This window comes from Acanthisitta chloris, unplaced genomic scaffold, assembly GCF_000695815.1.
Source record: "Acanthisitta chloris isolate BGI_N310 unplaced genomic scaffold, ASM69581v1 scaffold12579, whole genome shotgun sequence".
Taxonomy (NCBI): domain Eukaryota; kingdom Metazoa; phylum Chordata; class Aves; order Passeriformes; family Acanthisittidae; genus Acanthisitta; species Acanthisitta chloris.
In genome coordinates this window covers 9,953-29,785 of record NW_008689893.1, presented here as the reverse complement: position 1 = coordinate 29,785, position 19,833 = coordinate 9,953, and the positions used below count along the sequence as shown (strand labels likewise).

Below are 19,833 nucleotides of genomic sequence, written 5' to 3'. Positions count from 1 at the left end.
TATAATGTTCATGTTTTTCAGGGTGGGTGGAGCAAGGCAGTTGTGGGAATTGAATGGAATTGGACTCTTTCAGCTGGAATGGACCTAAAATGATCCTTCAGTCCAACTGTCTAACCTATTCAGGGCTGAGCAAAAGTTGAAGCACATTATTAAGGGCATTGTCCAAATGCCTCTTAAACACTGATGGGCTTGGGGCTCCACCACCTCTCTGGGAAGCCTGTTCCAGTGTTTGACCACCCTCTCAGCAGAGAAATGCTCCCTGGTGTCCAGTCTGAACCTCCCTGTGTACAGCTTTGAACCATTCCCACGCAACACAGATCACTCAATGAATGAAGCAAAAGTGTGTAGCTAATTAACTAATATCAGAAAGGTACTCTGGTCTTAAAAATGTTTTGTTATTAACATCTAGTATTATTTGGTTTATATTCTGGATGGAAAGGGGTTTACATTTGCCTGTTGTTAAGAACTGTAAAAGCAAAAGCTCATTCACAGCTTATGTGCACTACATATCGCACTCATTTGTAAGATTAGAGCTTTATCATGGCTTTAAAACAGCAGAGTTTTACCCATCCTGGTAACCCATTTTGCATTCCTTTAAACTGACAATCCATGCAACAGAAGATACTTTGAAAAATTGTGATAAAAAGATGTAGCAGGCAATATCAGTAGTAACTTCAAAGAAATAGTATTAACCCTGCAGAATCTGGTTGCCACAGGAATAATTCCTTCTCTGGTAGCTGAAAAAGAAGTTTGCAAACAAGACCAGCTACATCCAGGCAGCACAGATGTTGATTAGCACAGGATTACTGATATTTCACAGCAAGAGATCTAAGAACTTAAAAAAACCTATTTGTATGCTGTAAAATGTGCAGCACTGTCACCGCTGTATTTGAATTACTTATGTTACTTCAGGAAACTGCAACTGGGAGCATTAAGCACCCTAGATGCTACAAAATCTAAATCCAGGACTTATGAATTTTGAATCAATCAAATCTCTAAACATGATGCTCATTTGAGAAAGATTTAATCAAAATGAAAATGCAGGGGGAAATAGAAAACGAAGATGACAAGTGAGAAACAATTCCAGAAAGAAAGGGTTCCCACAGAACATCAGAGTACAGCAGCTGAGGAAAACTGCCAAAAAAACTCAGAACTCTCCATAAATTGGGTTCTTGAATCAGAATCTTCAGTCAGAACTGGCAGTAAAGGCACCCAGTTGCCTTGTGGGAACAGAAGGGGAGAGGGATCTCCTTGTATGCTCAGCTAAGGACAGGCTGCAGAGAGCAAATATTAGATTCCTTTCCCTGAGGAGAACATGGGCAACTGTACCAAGCAGCTTCCAAAAATATTTTACATATTCAAAGTACTGGACAGAGATGAACTAAGAATTCCCTGCTCCATTTTCCATTACAGACCAAGCTGAATTCCAAAAGAAAAAGAAATCAGGCCTGAGGCCTTAGAGACAGCAAAAGACAATTCTTCAAGAGAATTGGGATAGCCAAACTAATTCATAGTTGTAATTTAGTGACAATCTCCAGGTTACAATCCCTATAGAGGAGTCAAAAGTGGTGTATTCCGATACCTTCTCAGCTGCCTAGCTGCATTTTTCTCAGCTGAACTTGATCCAACTGGCTCTTACCATAAAAAGAACTTGCAGAGAGTCATAGGACCATAAAGCAACAGCTCTCCAAACACAGAGAGGAGCAGGTGGGTATTTTTGCCCTTTCCCAGTAGTCTGTTCTTGTTTTCATCTGTCTCAAATTAACATATGTTGACTCCTGGGAAGTCAGAAAGGAATGCTGCATAAAGAAATAGTTGGCAAAGACAAAGAAAAATCTATCACTTCTACTGAAGGAGGACATCAGCCATTCAAGAGCTGTTCTGCCAATGTAGTCCTACTGTGCTGCCAGGGACAGAATCATAGAATCATAGAATTTAAGGGTTGGAATGGTCCTTACAGATCATCAAGTCCCAACCCCTTCCCCTGGCCAGGACCACCTCCTCACTAGATCAGGTTGTTCAAGACCTCTTCCAACCTGGCCTTGAACACTGCCAGGGTTGGGGCAGCCACAGCCTCCCTGGGCAACCTGTGCCAGTGTCTCACCACCCTAAGAGTAAAAAACTTTTTCCTCACATCTAACCTAGACTTTCCCTCCTTCAGTTTGAACCCAAGGAAAGGATATTAGAAGACATTCTACAAGTGGCACCAACAGGGACTGGTTGCCTTCTCCCCACTGCAGGGCAAGAACTTTTCATGGACATAGACATGTTTTATTAAACTAGATCATCTTGAGCTTCAGTAAGTCTAAGTCTCTAATATTTGCTTTTGAGGAAATGCTGTGATTTTAGTGTGCAGATGCTTTTAATTACTTTCTTACTCAATACATTTTTCTAGAGGATCAGCATATTAACTCAGGGAATTTCAGAGAAAATTAAGCCTGTTCAAAACATGATTTTTGCTTAGGCTACAACTATGTGAGTTTGGGGCATGGTTTGGGTTCTTTTAAAAAAACTCCATTATCAGAACACTACACACAATGTACTACATAACACAATACACAATGGCAGTTCCATCTCTATAAAGATATCTCATCCTTATCAAACTTATTCTTCCTCTCTTTTAGGAAAAATTACATTTATGTCAAGCACAAATAATGATATGGACTACAAGAACCTGAATATCCTTAATCTCCAATGCAAATAACTCATTTAGATTATTGAAAGAAATAAGCTACTACTAGTACCAAAATAGTAAAAATACTTGGTACATAATTGTTTCCTACAAAAATAATCTATTCAAGTTAATTTTGAAAGGTTTTGTGGAACAGTGTTTTAACAGATTTCTATTACGAAACTGCCAGTTACTAAAGCAATTGACAGTTCTGGTAGAGATGAGTACTGCAAATAGTTACAATAAACAAGCACAGTACTTGGGGTTATCAGCTGCTGTGCACTCAGAAAGCAATATGTTTTCAAAGAGTAATAACATGTAAATAAACACATTGACATTTAGTTAAGATTCCCTTGGAAAATTACTACTGAACAGAGTTAAAAATGTTAACAGCACTAAAATCCCTGTTGGAGCAAGAGGGAGATGCGCATCCTGTATGAGTTTAGGCAATGTGCTGTTTGGCCGTGGCATGGGTAGTAACAACTTGGCAATACCAGGTGTGGTGGTATCAGCCCTCACCGCAAGCAGTGAAGCAATGAAATGCAGTTGGGTTGCAAAGGTGTAGTAGTGACAAAGTTTGACTCATAACACCTTATGGATACCTTTATTGCTGCCAGATATGCAAGTAGGTTTAAAACCAATGGTAGTGTTTGATCTACAACCATTGCTCCCGGGCTAAGGGAGTTGGGATTGTTCAGCCTGGAGAAGAGGAGGCTCAGGGGAGACCTTATCACCCTCTGCAACTCCCTGACAGGAGGTTGGAGTCAGGTGGGGGTTGGTCTCTGCTCCCAGGCAACCAGCAGCAGGACAAGAGGGCACAGACTCAAGCTCTGCCAGGGGAGGGTTAGGTTGGATATTAGGAAGATATTTTTTACAGAGAGAGTGATCAGGCGTTGGAATGTGCTGCCCAGGGAGGTGGTGGATTCCCCATCCCTGGAGGTTTTCAAGCTGAGACTGGATGTGGCACTTAGTGCCATGGTCTAGTAACCACGGTAGGGCTGGACTTGATGACCTTGGAGGTCTCTTCCAACCCGGCTGATTCTATGATCCACGAGACTGAAGCACAGACACGTTCTGGCTGGTGCTGGCGATGCAGCTCTGTTCACCAGGTATGCCCAAGGGCTAGAAATTATTTCCTTACAGTTTGTTAAAATGCAGACAACAAACCAGTTAACACATTATCACTTTCTAACCTAACGGAAGGAGGTTTATCCCTGCTGACAGAGCCACAGCCGATTGCACATGATGTGCGAGGAAGGCTCTGACTCTGCTGCAGCAGCTCAGCCCCAGGACCAGCCCAGCCCCTCTTAGCTCAGCCTTCCACTGCCACCCGGTGGCTCCTTTCGCTCGCTCAGAGCCTCCCTGGCTACTGGTGTATCAGCTGCACTGGCTCTGTGGTTTTACAGGAAAAAAATAACTTGCTCGGCTTAAATTCACAGAGGAATAAGGGAGAGATAAAGGAACTTTTTAGCTGATACAAACCGCATATTCAAGGATCACGTGAGTATATCCTAAAGCATCACGAATGTGGCTTATTTTGCAATGCTTTTTGTCTTCTAATTTCTAGGCACTTCAAATATGTCAAGCTTTTTTTGCAGTGCCAAGGGCTAACCCCTTTCAATGGTAGGTTTTATCTAGTCCTCTCAGAGGGAAGGATTTTTGGGAACAGCAAAGAGCACAAATGGTACCAATTAAGCTGCTGAATAGTGGTGGTATTATTAATGGTGGTTGACAAAGCTTTCTTGTTTAAAACAAAACTTTCCAAAGTGATGATGCTTTGTGGATTCCACTACAGCCAGGCTGCTAAGAAAGATGATATACACAGGACAGTCAGAGTGCTCAAGGTGCTCATCCTTATCACAGTCCACATATGACAACTCTCCTTACCAGAAATACATTAGACAGTACCATTTAATGTCCCCAGCTTTGACTGTTATTTACTGTTTTGTCACAGTAGGATCTTCTAAGTACTTCAAACATACAAAGAGATGTGACATCAAAGCAGCAAGCAAGAAAAGTTCCAGATGCAAACAGGAGGTGAAAGTATGTAGCTCATGGTTTGTTTAACACTTAGGTTAAGACTTCAGACAAAATCATTCTTTAGGTTTACAACTCCTAGACTTCGCAAAAATAAAAACTAACTTGGTCCTAGGTATCTAAAAGCCACATCTTATTTGGAAAGAGAAAGCTCTTTCCAGCTAGCCACAATCAGGATTCCTGTTTTCCCCATGGCACCAATGTAATAATTTGGAATCGGAGCTCAAAAACTTGTGTTCCTGACAAATATTCAAATTGCCAGGAAAGTCACTTACTAGCCACTGGCAGAAGAACAAAATACACTTTCTTTCCCTCTTTGACTTGTTACTGGTTGGTTCCAAAGGCCTTCCAGGCACTTAGCAAAGATCCTGGGTGCCTTAAGGCCCCAGTGGGCATCCTTCTGCCAAAGAATAGATGGAAGAAGCAGAAAACCTTTTAACATCAAAATGGTTTTGGTCAGTGTCTTTATTCTGGTAGGTCTGAAACTCATGATTACAAGACAATTAATTTGTCAGCTCAATGATTCTGTTCTCCATTTCAGGCTGTAAAGTAACTGCTCTGAAGCAAACATGGCATGATCTAATCTATTTTACTGTCAGAGCAGCTGAACTAAGCTTTGACAGGGATTTTCTTTTTGTCTACTCAATTCCTGAACTCCAACTGAAGTTTGAGTTTGAGAGGGTGCAGACTACAATGGGTGAAACCAAAGGCAACATTTATATGAGTCTTAATGAAGTGAAATTCTCAAGCTTCAGGAGACTTCAAGTCTTCTGCAAGTCAGACAAGATCTGCATGACATGAGAACTTGATGTAACATGATGATACTCTCACAAATACAAACTCTTGTATTTTCTAGTACCTGATTCCCCTGTGACCCAGCTTTTAAATTCAGGATTGTGAAAGGTTTGGGGAAGTGAAGGGAGCGTATGGAAAAACAGTGTAAATTGTTTGCTTAGCAGCATTTGCTTTTAGAGCACGTCCAGAAGTGTTAAAAATATGCTTCAGAAGACGGGAGTGATTCATGACTAGACAGCTGCTGAGAGAGACATCAGTGACAGGAGAGAGAGGGGACGAGTGTGTGAGAGAGAGGGAGAGAGATTTGACATGCAAATTACTTGGAGGAAAAGAAATGAAATACCTTTTCTTCTGAGCTTTAGAATTTAGGAATTATTTTAATGACTTTTGAATTGAAACCAAGTTGTTGCATCTCCTGAAGCTGTCAGAACTTCAGTGCCCCTCAGTTGTTACCCAGCTGATGTGATGACTGTCTGCTGTTGCTTTCTGGGTAGGAAAAGGCAATATCCTTTTGTCCATTTGGTGTTTTGCAGTATTAAGAGACTGACTGCTGCATTTCCTGGCAAGGCCTAACTTCATAAATAATGCAATTCTTACATCCGTGTCAACCTTGAGACAAAAAAGAAGAGTTTGGAACTAAGTCTCTGCTCAACAAGTAGAAGGGAGACTTTCCACATTCTGGATCCACAGAATAAATTCAGGAAGTGGTTGAATGAAATCCAAATCAAAAAGCAATGAGTAAACAATTTAACACTTGAGTTTGAACTTTGATGTTCTAGTGATCTATGACATTCCTCACCTAAAAAATATCGTGGCAGAAGTGCTCACCTCTGGTCTATACCTACAGTCCTCCTGCTTTTCCCTGTCCATTTAGCACAGCCCTCAGCCTCTGGGCACAGGACTTTACTGTAAGAGCTTAGCAATAAACAGCAATCTTCATTAATTTTCTGCTTTGATATTGCTAATTTCATATGTATCACATGAAATTCCCTCGAAGCTCAAACTCAAATTTTGGTGTTTGCCAAAACTAGTCAGCCTTAATCTTGGCCTTTCCATGACTCCACATGCCTCCTGGATGACTGAATGCTTATGGTTGCTCTGTACAGCTTTTCCCTGAAATACTGTGTCTTACTTTTTGTGCATGGCAAGTGAAGACGTGGAGGACCTTTATTCTGACGTGGAAAAATCAGCTAGAACTCTCTGTACCTAAATTTTACAACTTTCCAGTCACTTTTAAAAGAAGCATGTTGAACATTCATACATTTGCATTGGAAAAGCTAAGCTGATTTTAGAAAACCAAAATGATTAAATCATAGGCAATTTGTGTCGACCACCTCCTTTTCAGAAACGGCTTTTTTAGCCTTCTTTGTTTCACCAGAATACAGATTATCTATTTGAAATACATGAACTGAATGGACTTCCCATTGAGGTTAGTGTATTCTAGCATTGTAATAAAGGTTATGAAAAGATGTCCGAGCACCAGCTGGCCTTCCTTTGATCCTCTCCATTCTTGTGATGATACATTTTCACACTTAAGATGATTCCCTTCTACCTCAAAGGCTGAGAGCTGCTTTGGTCCTTACAAATATTAACTGCAATCACAATGACCTATCTTTCTGGTTCCAGTCATCTGTTTAATATAGAGTGGAAGGTCAGAACTACATTAAAAGGACCTGAAAGGCTTTATTTCAGTATACTGCCCCATGCAGAGCTTCACAAAAAGCTGGCAGACTTGTAGTTCATGCATGCACGCTCCTCAGCACTGCATTGTGCACTTCTATTAATGGGCTTTTGTAACCTTCCAGGAAAAATTCCCTCACCAAGAGAACAAAACTGTTGTCAGATCTGAACACACATGTGAATATCAACTACAAAAAAAATAAATAATTATCTTTAAACACTAGGGGTACTGTCTTTGGAAGGAAGAATGCTTGAGGCACTAGCTTGTGTCTTCACTAGGCTGTGTTTTAAAGGTAATTTTTATCTATTTGCTAGGATGGAGATTTAATAGCAGAGGTGGAAACCAACTGTTTAGAGAAGGCAAATTCAACAATAGATGTCAGTAAGGATTAATGAATAAGGCTGTGGACCAGAAAGCACAAGGCTGTGTGTACCAATACAAAGAAATCTATTTGCAGCACAGTGGAGCACAGGTCACTCTGAAGTCATTAGCATACTGAATTACCAAAGAGCTGCATCGAAGACCCTTCAGTTGCCATTAGGACACGTTTCCCAAGCTACCACATTTTCCTCTTTCAAATCTGCCCATAAAGCTCATGTTTGTTTGCTTTCAATTAAGTTTTCTGTTCAAGCAGGACCATCTACATTTCTTGTCATGTTTGTTTTACATATTACTTCTCAAACAAGCTCTTTAGCAAGAAAGCTAAACAACCAAAATCCCAGCACACACCCAAAACATGGAGACTGGAGATTTTTATCAGGTTTTACAACTATATGGGACTCTGTTTACTTATATGCCTCTACACTTTTCCTCACTGAGCTTGAATACGTTAACCTCTGGTCTGGATTATGAGGGTGGGTAAGTGGCATGAAGTGAGCAGCAAGAATTGAATGCAGCTGTCCACATATGAATGGAGCTACCCACAGTGGGGGAGACAATGCAAGGAAAGAAAAAAGTGGATTCCAGAAGCAAATGGCCTATGGGGCCAGTTCCACTTGCTTCACACTGATTTTGTCTTAAATTTGGCTTGCTCTTGTATATGCCACTTAGATGTTTTGGGAAGACTTCATGTGTAGCAATTACTTCCCTGTAAAATTATCACCAGGAGTTTAAGCCTGTTTGGATTTGCTGAAGAAGCCATGGAAACAAAGCACAAGTGCTCTGTTCTGAAGCCCAACCTCTGAATCCAAGAAATTGCACAACATGTAGTGGACCAGGTTTAAAGAGTATGAGAGAATACAGATAAAGTCTCAGACCACAAAACCACTCTAACACATGCTCAATGGCAACAGGTAATAAGTGATAAGTCCTTCCTAGTGAAGTTCTCCTTCTTTATACAACTTTTACAGTTGTAACTAAACTAGATCATAAGTCTCAAGCAGAGGATTTTTTTAAGGAATTATTTGAACTTTGATGTAATTATACAATGTATCGTTTTCCTATCTATACACAGAAAAAAATTCCCACATAAAAATGGGAAATTACATTTTGTATAGGTTTAATGCTCTTAAATAACCCCCCAAAACACTGTAATGCCTTCAAGAGTTTAAACACTGGTTTAATGTTTTTTTTATATTGTACAGGAGTCAAATGACAGATATGTCTGCACTGAACAAACCCAAATGAAGCTTTGATTGGTCACCTGCATCTTCAGTAAGCAGAAGTGATTCAAGCTGACAAGATAACAGCAGCTCTGAGCTGCAGGATAGTTATTCTAAGAAATAACAATTAGCACTCCTCCAATTTCACTAGGCCAGGCTGGTTAACATCCTCTTCCCAAACATGTTTTTTTTTCTTTTCTATAGCATGCCATTTACATCAACCATAACAGCACTTCAGCAGTGCCTGCTGCTACACAATGGACTGATGCTTATTCACTCCCCTCAGCACGTTGGCTATGGATATTTATGAGAAATAGCTATGGATGAGTGTCTGCTGCTTGTAAAATGCTATTGGCTCAGCAGTGGTGTCACGGCATCCACCTGTTCTTCAAAGTCACGGGGTAGCTGCTCTCCTCCAGCTTTATGGCAGCATTAAGACTATCACACCCTATTTACTACTCCCACTCAAACGTCCTCTTCATTATGGACCTATGGGTTGGCACAGGGAATTATTAGGATACAGAGAAAGATCCTTGTTAAACATTTTATGCTTAAAATTGTTAAGCATTCAGGAGCAGACTGTTCCTATGTGTAGGAAGTCGAGTCACTGAGGAAGAAGACCAGTCTGGTTAAACAGAGAACTTAGGCTGGAGCTTGGGGAAAAAAACAAAAAGGAGAATGTCTCATCTCTGGAAGGAGGGTCAGGCAAGTTGGGAAGACTATAACGATGCCAAGAGGTCACATAGAGAGAAGATTAGGAGGACCAAAGCCCAGCTGGATCTTGATTTAGCTGTTAAAGTCAAGGACAACATTGGGAGCAAAAGGAGGGTCAAGGATGGTGTCCATCAGCTGATAAATGCAGAGGGTACTGTAGTGACAGAGGATGAGGATAAGATAGAGGTATTCAATGCCTTCTTTGCCTCTGTCTTTAATGCCATGACCAGTTGCCCTCAGGATACCCAGCTCCTAGAGCTGGAAGTTGGTGATGGGGAGATGAGTGAAGCCTCCATAATCCAGGAGGAGATGGTTAGAGACTTGCTATGTCAATTGGATGCTCACATGTCCATGGGGCCTGATGAGATGCACCCCAGGATAATAAGAGAACTGTCAAAATAACTCACTAAACCACTCACAATCATTGTCAGCAGGCCTGGACGACTGGAGAAGTTCCAGCTGACTGGAAATTGGCAAACATGGGACACATCTATTAGAAGGATTGGAAGAAGGATCTGGGGAACTACAGACCTGCAAGCCTAACCTCACCTCTGAACAAGGTCATGGAGGAGACAGATCATCCTGAGTGCCATCACATCAAGAATAGTGTGGCAGCAGGACTAGGGCAGTGATCATCCTCCTGGACTTGGCATTGGTGAGGTCACACCTCAGTGCTGTGCTCAGTTTTGGGCTCCTCACTGCAAAAAGGACATTGAGGCATTGGAGCGAGTCCAGCCAAGGGCAACGAGGCTCATAAAAGGTTTAGAACACATTGTATGAGGAAGTGCTGAGGGAATTGAATTTGTTTAGCCTTGAGGAGGCTCAGGGGTTACCTCATCACTCTCTACAACTACCCAAAAGGAAGTTGTAGAGAGGAGTGGGATGTCTCTCCTGCCATATATGCAGGGAGAGGACTAGAGGGAATACCCATAAACTGAGACAGGGGAAATTCAGCTTAGATGTTAGGAAAAAATTTTCCCTGTCAAGGTGGTCAGGCACTAGAATAGATTGCTCAGGAAGGTGGTGGAGTCACCATCCTTGGAAGTGTTTAAGAAGCATCTGGATCTAGTGCTGGAAGATCTGGTTTAGGGGTTACAGCAGAGTTGGACTTCTTAATCCAAAATTTCTTACTCCATGCATAAAAATTCATACTCTTCCATCTGACTCCATCCACCTACTAATATTTTGAATTTTCTCTCTTGCACAGCTTTTCCTTCCAGTGAGCTATAAACAACAGTTCACAGTGCTCCTGCCTGGTGCCATCGCTCCTGCTGTTTCTGGTTCCAGCCGCAGAAACTCAGATGGGACTCTTTGCTCCTACCAGTGTTTGCTCCACTTCCTTCTCAAAGATGCCACATTGCAATGTGGTGTCTTAACAAACCCTCCAAACTGCAAACAAACTCTCTAAACTGCAAACAGCATTCACAGTCTGGTATCAGGTTTGAGAACCTTCATGTTTTTGGTGTGAAACACTCACAGAAAGAAATACTGCCAAGCAAGAGGAATTATCCTTAGTGCAACAGAACTGTCCTCTTCACATAGAGCACCTGATACCTGCAATCTTACCTATCTCAAGATGCCATTTTAAGACAGTCTTACGGCAGTAACACATTGCTCCAAACCCATGTACAGACTTCCAATACCCTGTTAGAAGAGCATAAAGGTTGCGACATGGTTTGTTTTAAACTTATCCTAAAGTAACTCCTCCAAAATACAACAGAGAAAGCAAAACCATTGCAGGACCAGAGGCAACTTTAAAGTTAGGAGGTTCACAAATTGCAGATTTATCCATTCCAAGCAACAGAATCCTCACGGGAACAGAATCAAATTTCTATTTTCTCTTGGGATGAGTAAATTTGAAGATAGTTTCTGACAAGAGGAAACCTACAGAGCTAGTGACTGGCAGATACTCACATCTTGCCTTAGGCACTAGTGCAAGGAAAGCAGAGTGAGAGTGAGCATGAGCACACATGGTCAGGGACAGAACCAGAATACCTGGATTGTTGAACAGCATGTGGACAATTCTTACAAAGATCTGCAGCGTTCAGTGGCAAATAATTCCAAAGACAATGAATGAGGGAAGAGCTAACGGTTCACATATCTAAAGTGCTCCCTGCTTAATCCATGTAGGACTGTGTTCAGTTAGCCTCTGAGCTGTTTTCAACACACACACATATACACACACTGCAAAAGCTTCAGTGTTTTGACTTCACTGGCTGGAAAAATCTAGGTGTTTTAAAGTTTTCTAGTAGATGTGCACTTCAAGAAAAGAAAGGTGAAAAAATTCCCAATTTGTTTTCCAGTGCATCTGCATTCTAAGTGATGTATTTTCTAATACCAGGAATATATGACATTACACATATTAATTACTAGACAGTTCCAGCGATTAGGTTTACACATACATGACTTTTTTCAGCAGAGGAACTGCAGTGTGATTAAAGAGTGGTGGTAATAGATATTGTGCTGAGACATCACATCACTGGCACAGGTTGCCCAGGGAGGCTGTGACTGCCCCAGCCCTGGCAGTGTTCAAAGCCAGGTTGGATGAGCCTTGAGCAACCTGCTCTGGTGGGAGGTGTCCCTGCCCACGATCTAAAATGTCCATTCCAACCCCTCAAAGTCTATGATTCTATTCTATTCTATCTTGTTAGCTGTTGCAAAACACTCAAACCCACTTCTCAGCCTACAAAGATTGAGACTCCTTATAGGAAATAAGAAGTATGTGCTTCAAACAGGCTTTCCATCCTGTGAATGAACTTCAGAAAAAAGGTGAGTATGAGGATATTTTCATTTCAGAAACTGCAGTATGTAAGGGATGTTTTAGCATAAGCCTTGACAACACACTGCGAAACCTTCTGATGGGTTGGAGAAAGGCCAGGAGAAGTCATGTGGCTGCAGCAAACAGTTTGAAATGCAGCAACAGATCTATACTGAGAGTGAATGCAACCATTCAAAGCACCAAAACAGAAAAAAGCCTTGAAGCAAAACTTCTATCCCATACCAGTCTGTTTATTCCATTAATTAGCCAATGTTTCATACTCACTCACTGAAGTACAAGCCAATCTACTAGTGTATTGCTTGCATTTATTTTATAGTGCTGCTCTTCTTGTGGTGGCATCCCCTATTAGCATTTTCAGGATACCTGGAATAGATGGAACTGTTAGTGAAAACCATAAAAAGTTGATACCCATGGAGCAATTAAGATACAACGTAAAAGAACTTCCCTTTATTCGCATGTCTCGAGCTTGGCCTTCATCGTACAAGTAATCTGCTGTGCAAAATAGTTTAGAAAATACTAAAAAAAGCTTTTTATTGTAAAAAAATAAAGTTTCTAGATATACATTGCTTTGCACTATCACAAATATCATACAGTATTTAACAATTAAATTTAATGTCACAATAATCAAGTCCTGTAAACTGACGACCCTACTGGTAAGAAAGCCACTACTGAAACTCAAGGTCACTAGGGATTTGTTAAGTATTTTCCTCTTGTCATATCTACACCCTTACACAGCTCTGGTGATCCATACTTGTAATTGTCCCCATACCATGACATTAGGCATTGGCTATGCTTTCCTCCACTCTCAGGTAAAAAATTCCAAGTTAAATGGTAAATTTAGTAAACGGCAAATTTTAGTAAATCATGGCAACACATGAGCTACACAGTGCAGTTCACAAAACAACAAAGGTCCCCAAAAGGAGACCTGAACTTTGCTGAGAAGCAGTGTAAATAAGAGCAGCCTACATGGGGCTCTGGGCATGCGTATCTTGGTTACTGTTGATATTCAAGCTCTATGCTGCAGTGCAATTGCAATCACTTTAGCCTGAAATGCCTCTGAGAAGTTTAGGTACAGCCACCTGAGCTCTCATTGCTCCAATTCACTTTCATTCTGCAAGGTCTTCATGGCCAAACCCCAGAGGGTCATGCTGGAGAAGAAGGGCCCCTCATTGTTCTTATACGCGGCCGATGGCGCGCGACTGCCCAGGGGATCACTGCAGTGGCTGTCCAGGCTGCCCAGGGAGGAGCGAACCATGGGCATGGTATCAGCCTGTAAAGGTTCTTCTGCAGAGGACACATCCACGTCTGCGTAAGGATATGGGGGCGGTGGAGTTTGCTGTGCCTGAGCCTTTGGGAGTTTAGCAGAATCCACACCGAGTTTCTGTTGGCTGGCAGAGTCATGGTGCTGGATCATGGATCGCAGCTTACAGTAAGAATCCCCAGAACTGTCAAACTCGGTGGAATTTCCAGTTGGACGAATGGGAAACTTCACAGACACTGGTAACAACGTAACAGACATTTCTGGGCCGAAAGAGTCAGAACTCTGAGACTTGTCAAGGTCAGAAGTTTCGATCCCTTGAGTAAATTCCTCGAGAGTGTTTGGCCCCTCCTCAGAGGCTTTGCAGTGCATTTTCTTGTGCCTCCGCAGAACTGCAGAGCGAGTGAAGCATTTGTTACAAGTTTCACAGGTATAGGGTTTTTCTCCCGTGTGAGTCCTCACATGTCTGCGCAGGTCACCAGAGCCTGCAAAACATTTCCCTACGAGACAGAAGCGATAAATTAAGAATAAAATCTTAATCTGACTGAATAAACATGTTTTAATTAGAGAAACTATTAAGTATGGTATGTCCCACTCATGGTACTTTATCTAGAACTGGTTCAAGCAAGTTCCACCTATGTTTATAATTCCATTAACTTGTTTCTTCTTCTTAATCTGATTTTCTAACTTGTGTTTCCCAACAAGTGTGTTTCATTTTTGTCTACAGAGACAAGAATACCCATTAGTATTTGAAAGCTGTGAGTGCTCTCAGTTTTTATCCATCTTCATGAAGAAAAAAATAAACTACCAATTTAATTCATCTGTCTGGAAAAACAGTAGGCTGATAAGCTTCTAAATATACTCTTCCAGTGAGAATTCCATCATACAAAGCAATGGTTTGAGAGTAGTTCCTCTGCTGATAAAGTTAGCTTTTTTGTTAACTTTGAGCTAACGTAATGCAGCAGTCCATTTTTTATATTCTAGCCAGAGAATGTGTAAGAACTGTGACTTTGTATTGCTGTAAATATTAGAATAAAAAAAAAATTCAACTCTTTCCTCTCTTCAGAACCACAGACTCAAATAAGCTCAATCACCATACTGCAGAGACCAAAGTGTGAGACTGAACCAAGGCAAAGTGTAGAAGAACAAGCAGAACAAGAGAGCACTAATTTCCAGAATTTCTACATGATTCAGACACCTCATTGTTCAAGATAGTAGAAGTAATCTGGTACCTATTTGTGACTTTTATCTCACTTGTTTTATTCTGTGAGGACAGAGACCAACTAAAAGGAACTGTATTAAACGAACACCTGGTCTCAATTTTCAGCTTTATACCTTTTATTCTACTGCACAGATTTCTCTTCAGAACAGCCAGTAAACAGTAACAGTAAAATTACAAATTACTGGATTAACACATCTGTATTTTTTGCATAATGTGAATGATTTCTTAATGCTTGATCAGATCCTCTTTGCACAATTTTTGCCTTCTCAGTACAAGGTAACTTGTCTCAAATGAAAACTATTCAAAAGACCAGTAGAAGATGAAAACAAGCCTGTTCTAATGACAGCAACATGACTGATTGTTAATACTTTCACATCCTACATGTCTATAGTTCCTCATTCTAATGCAAGACCTCCTGATAATATTGGCTTTTTCTTGTGCCTCAAGACAGTGCAAATAAAACATACTGCACTGGGATATTATCATATGAAGCTACACTCCTGCAAAGCTCATTCCTCAGAACATGAATGAAACTATACGAAAACAGCATTTAAGGGCAAAAAAGTGAGTAGTATGCAGGAAAAGTGAGTAAGTAGTATGCAGGATGCTAAGTAACATGAGATCAGGAGAGACAATGCAATTTCTGAGAACTGTGTTAATGAAGAATGAATCATGGCTCAAAGAGCCTTTTTCCGACCACCTGGAAGTATGGCCTGTCTAACAGACTTTGAAAATGTGTGTTCTCTGGTATGAAACATTGCTACATTTTTATTTAATTCCAGAGGTTGAAGCCAAGTAACAAAATGTTGTTCTTATCAGACTCTATAGGTGAATGCAGTTAAAACCAAACAGTATTCAGTTGGGGAAAAAAAAGACTTCATTGATAGCCAAGTGATATCAAACCTAACTTTCCATCCTTTCTCTGTTCTTCAACTGAAATTCTCTTTTGAACTTATGACAGATAAAGGAGTTTAATACACCAAATGAAAGACTAAGAAGTATGCAAAACAGAAGACTTTGGGAAAACCTCTCATAACATGGTACTTCAATTTCAAACCATGGTGGTGAATTGTCATTCTGCTGACAAAAGAACTTTGACTTGTCATTTCCCACACACAACCAAGAGATGCCCAGTAAATCTTACCACATGCTGAACAGCTGTATGGTCTTTCTCCTGTGTGCCTAATTCTGTGCTTCACTAATTTTCGTTGCATATTAAATGACTTCCCACACTCATCACAGGTGAACACTTTATCTGCTGTGTGGGTCTTTTTATGCTCCTTCAAATTACTGAAGTTACTGAATCCTAGAAAAATAGGACAGACTGAGATTAAAACGATTCCTTGTATTTCAGTCAAAAAAAAACCCCCAAGAGGCAGAAACTTTGGTCCTTACATACCTCTGCCACAGATATCACACAGATGAGGCTTTTCCCCAGAATGAATAATAATATGACGCTGAACATCACCAGAAGCAGCAAATCTGTAACAGAATACAGAAAGCCAATCATGCCTGATGTTCTGAGCAAAGATTAAGATCTAACACACAGTTAAATGGATGCATTTAAGAAAAACATTTTGAAACTGGCAATGTCCATTTACATTTATGCTAGAAAAAAACCCCCAAAATACCTTTTTACCGTTGATGTAACTCATTCTCCATTTGTGCTACTCCTGCATTAGTGTATTTTCTGCCACCTTTTAGCTAGCAAAAGGAAGAAATATTTAATGCTTTGCTTAAATTTGTCAAGTTTCCCATACGCCAGAATTCCATAAAATGGAACCAAAACTGTATCACCAAATAATGAAAAACGAAGTGAGGGGAAGGTACAAAACTGCAAGATTCATTCTGACTCACACTGTACAAAATACATAACAGTATATTCCTAACTACATCCCAGTATACAAAACATTAAGACCACAAACCCTGGTGACATCGTTATCTTGCTATCTACTTGCAACAAGACAATTGCAGACATTTCTGTATTTTCATCCTATCAGCACACAGTGTCTTTCAAACAAAACTGAGCAGCATGCTGCCTTAGTTATCATCCTGAAGATGAAAAGAAAACCTGAACTAATTTTGTCACGGTAACTTTACTAAGGTGAACAATTCTACTCACCTTTTCCCACAGATTTCACAAATGTATGGCTTTTCACCAGAATGTCGACGTAAATGCGTCTGGAGATTACCTGCCTGAAGGAACAGCAATTTCAGCATTTAAATTCAGCTTGCCTGTTGTTGTATACAGATAAAAATCACTGATGGGAACTATGAGACTGGCTTTTTACTCCTACTTCTAAAGCAGTGAATACTATAAAGCACATATGAACTCAAGCATTCTTATCTAGTAAAGACAGACTACCATGTACTGCAAGAGCAAATTGTGCATGCAATTATACATTGATAAGGACAGAAAAAGAAAAAAAAAAGCCTGAAATCAAATGCTAAGGGAAAAGAAAGACCTATAGATCTAATTATAAATGAAAATTACACTATCTAGAATGCAGTGAAGAAGAAAACTTGCTAGCAATATGGTTCATATTAGTCTCACTTTCCCTGTCCTACAAATAAAAAATTGTTATCCCAGGATGTCTGAATTCACCTACCAAGAGGTTCAGAAGAAAAGAATCGGGTGAACATTTTTCAGGCCATAAAATACACAGAGCCAAGTGCTCCAAACCTATAAATATTTACTTGTAGCAAAAGAAAACAGAACAGGAAGTACAGAAATGTATGAATGAGATTACTTCTATTTTATTACATATCCTTCCTCTCAGTCCTATAAAAATCATGCTAGTCTAGCAGGCAAATCAGATAATGACTAGATAAAACCACCTTACTGAGTCCAACAGCCACTGCTGTTTCTGAATGGCTAATCCACTGAGAGTCCAGTTCCCAAAGCACAGGACACAGCTAGTCTGGATAGAAGAGCTGCAGATGGGCCATCACTTATGCATACTTCCATGGCCAGTGTTTAACCCTTCCTTTCTCTTTGCCTGTTTGATATAAGTACACTAAAGGAACATTAAGTCCTTTCAACTGGGAAAGAAAATTGGGGATGGAAAGATTATCATGTCCTCTTGAGCCACAGTAAGACAACAAAAGTAAGACCCATCAGTAATTTCTTCTGACTCCTATAGGTAATAAATTCCCTGTGATATAAGCACTGTAATCGGACCTTGTAATATACCAGAACTCAAGTACAGACAGTCTCTGTGTGCAGACACACAAAGAGACAGAGGACAATATTAAATGGACCAGTGTTTGAACCCTGAGAGTTTCTTTAACCCCTGTAAATTTTCTCCAGACAACAGTGTGACTGAACCACTGTTTTCTCAGGCCAAATTTTATCCTACTGAACTCCATTCCAAGAGAGGCATTAGGCACCTACATTTGAGGAAGGAGAAGATGAAGCATGGAATAATTTGTGCTTTGCAAAGAGAAGGCATTCGATGCAGAGGGGCATTTGAGAGAAACCTACAAAAGAGAACCTTTACTTCTATCCAAAACAAACCATATCATGGGCATTTGAAAATTACTCTGGATAAAGACAGAGGGTGAATTTGAAGTGCAACAACTTACTTAAAATAGTTCCCATAGAGGCATTTTAAGCAAGAATAACAACACATTACAGAGAGCAGCAAGTAGATCCTCCTAACAAGGGCAAAGCTTGTTATTAACTGTGCTAAGAAAAAAAGGTAAAAAAAATAATCTTTGGCTTGTATTCTCAAGCTTTAAAGCTGGCACACAACCTTGGTTAGAGCATCATATGCCACCCCAACAGAAAAGCACAAGAAGACTTTTGCAAGCATGAAAGAAAACAGAATGCTCAGAAGAATCTTCTTACTGGCTGCATACCACTCCTCACTAATTTGGAGACCAGAGAGATGCCAGACTTAGTCCATTTGTAACTGGAATGATTTCAAAGTGAAGGAACTTATGCATATGGAGCCTCAAAAGAAGTACTGCAGAAGGAAGGAGTCAGGAGGTAAAACATGATATCCTGGACCACCAGCCAGAGAAGCTTCACATCACATCACCTGTTGGCTGTGCACTGGCAGTAAAGGAAGATGCAGGCTTGGAAATACAAAAGGAATCTTTTTCTCCAAAAATCAGAACCATTTGTGGCTGTTTGTTCTGGACTATGAGTTTCCATGTCAAGTTCCCCTGCTTTCTTCAGTTTCTGCTCCACATCCCAACACACAGAATATCAGTTAGCAGGAGCAGACACACCACCAGGCACAATGACTGCACTGTCTCAAAAGCACAGAACATGAAGGCTTAAATAAGAAAAGTGTTTCTATTTCTGTGCCTGCAGACGGAGAAGGTAAAGAACAAGATCAGAGATGGTCTTTCAAGGAAAAGGTAGACAGCAATTATCCTTCCTTCTTACTTTCTGGTAGGTGGAATCTTCTTTACAGGATTGAAAAGTAGCTCAGAAGTATGAGAGGTCCCTTTGTGACCAGAGAAAGAACTGCAACACCCAAGCTGAATGCTATGGCTAAGGATGCTGGAGGGATTGTTCATCAGTATGTATCACCTACACCTTCAGGCAAGTGAGGTAATGGGGAGGGAAACTGAGAGTGTCTAATTAAAAGGCAGAATTTTCCAGTTTTGTCAGGGTTTTGTTTGTGTTTTTAACTAAAGAGGAGCAAAGCACATTGCTTGTCATACACTCTGAGTGTGTGAGGCATTTTTATTCCCTCTTCCCCCACAGTAGAGGAGGTGGGGGGGATACCACTCTACTTTCCAGAAGTATTTTTAGTGGAATTTGGAGAAATCCATGTTTTTCTTTCAATAACTAGAAGTTTGGCCATCAAAATGAATGAAAATGCACTTCTTCGCTTAATGAGCAGACTCAGTTCCGGTCATACACTCTGAGTGTGTGAGGCATTTTTATTCCCTCTTCCCCCACAGTAGAGGAGGTGGGGGGGATACCACTCTACTTTCCAGAAGTATTTTTAGTGGAATTTGGAGAAATCCATGTTTTTCTTTCAATAACTAGAAGTTTGGCCATCAAAATGAATGAAAATGCACTTCTTCGCTTAATGAGCAGACTCAGTTCCGAATGG

General features: G+C 40.5%; 1 protein-coding gene across 1 annotated transcript in view; it reads right to left on the bottom strand.

The window, feature by feature from the left end:
- Nucleotides 1-13,365: 13,365 nt before the first annotated feature.
- ZBTB49 (zinc finger and BTB domain containing 49) overlaps nt 13,366-19,833 on the bottom strand; it is a 14,885-nt gene continuing 8,417 nt past the window's right edge. Inside the window, exons 4-7 of the mRNA XM_009081609.1 lie at nt 16,881-16,954; nt 16,158-16,240; nt 15,903-16,064; nt 13,366-14,036 (exon numbers count right to left, since the gene is read on the bottom strand). Of these exons, the coding sequence (XP_009079857.1) occupies nt 13,366-14,036; nt 15,903-16,064; nt 16,158-16,240; nt 16,881-16,954 (990 nt within the window). The remainder of the gene's footprint in view (nt 14,037-15,902; nt 16,065-16,157; nt 16,241-16,880; nt 16,955-19,833) is intronic.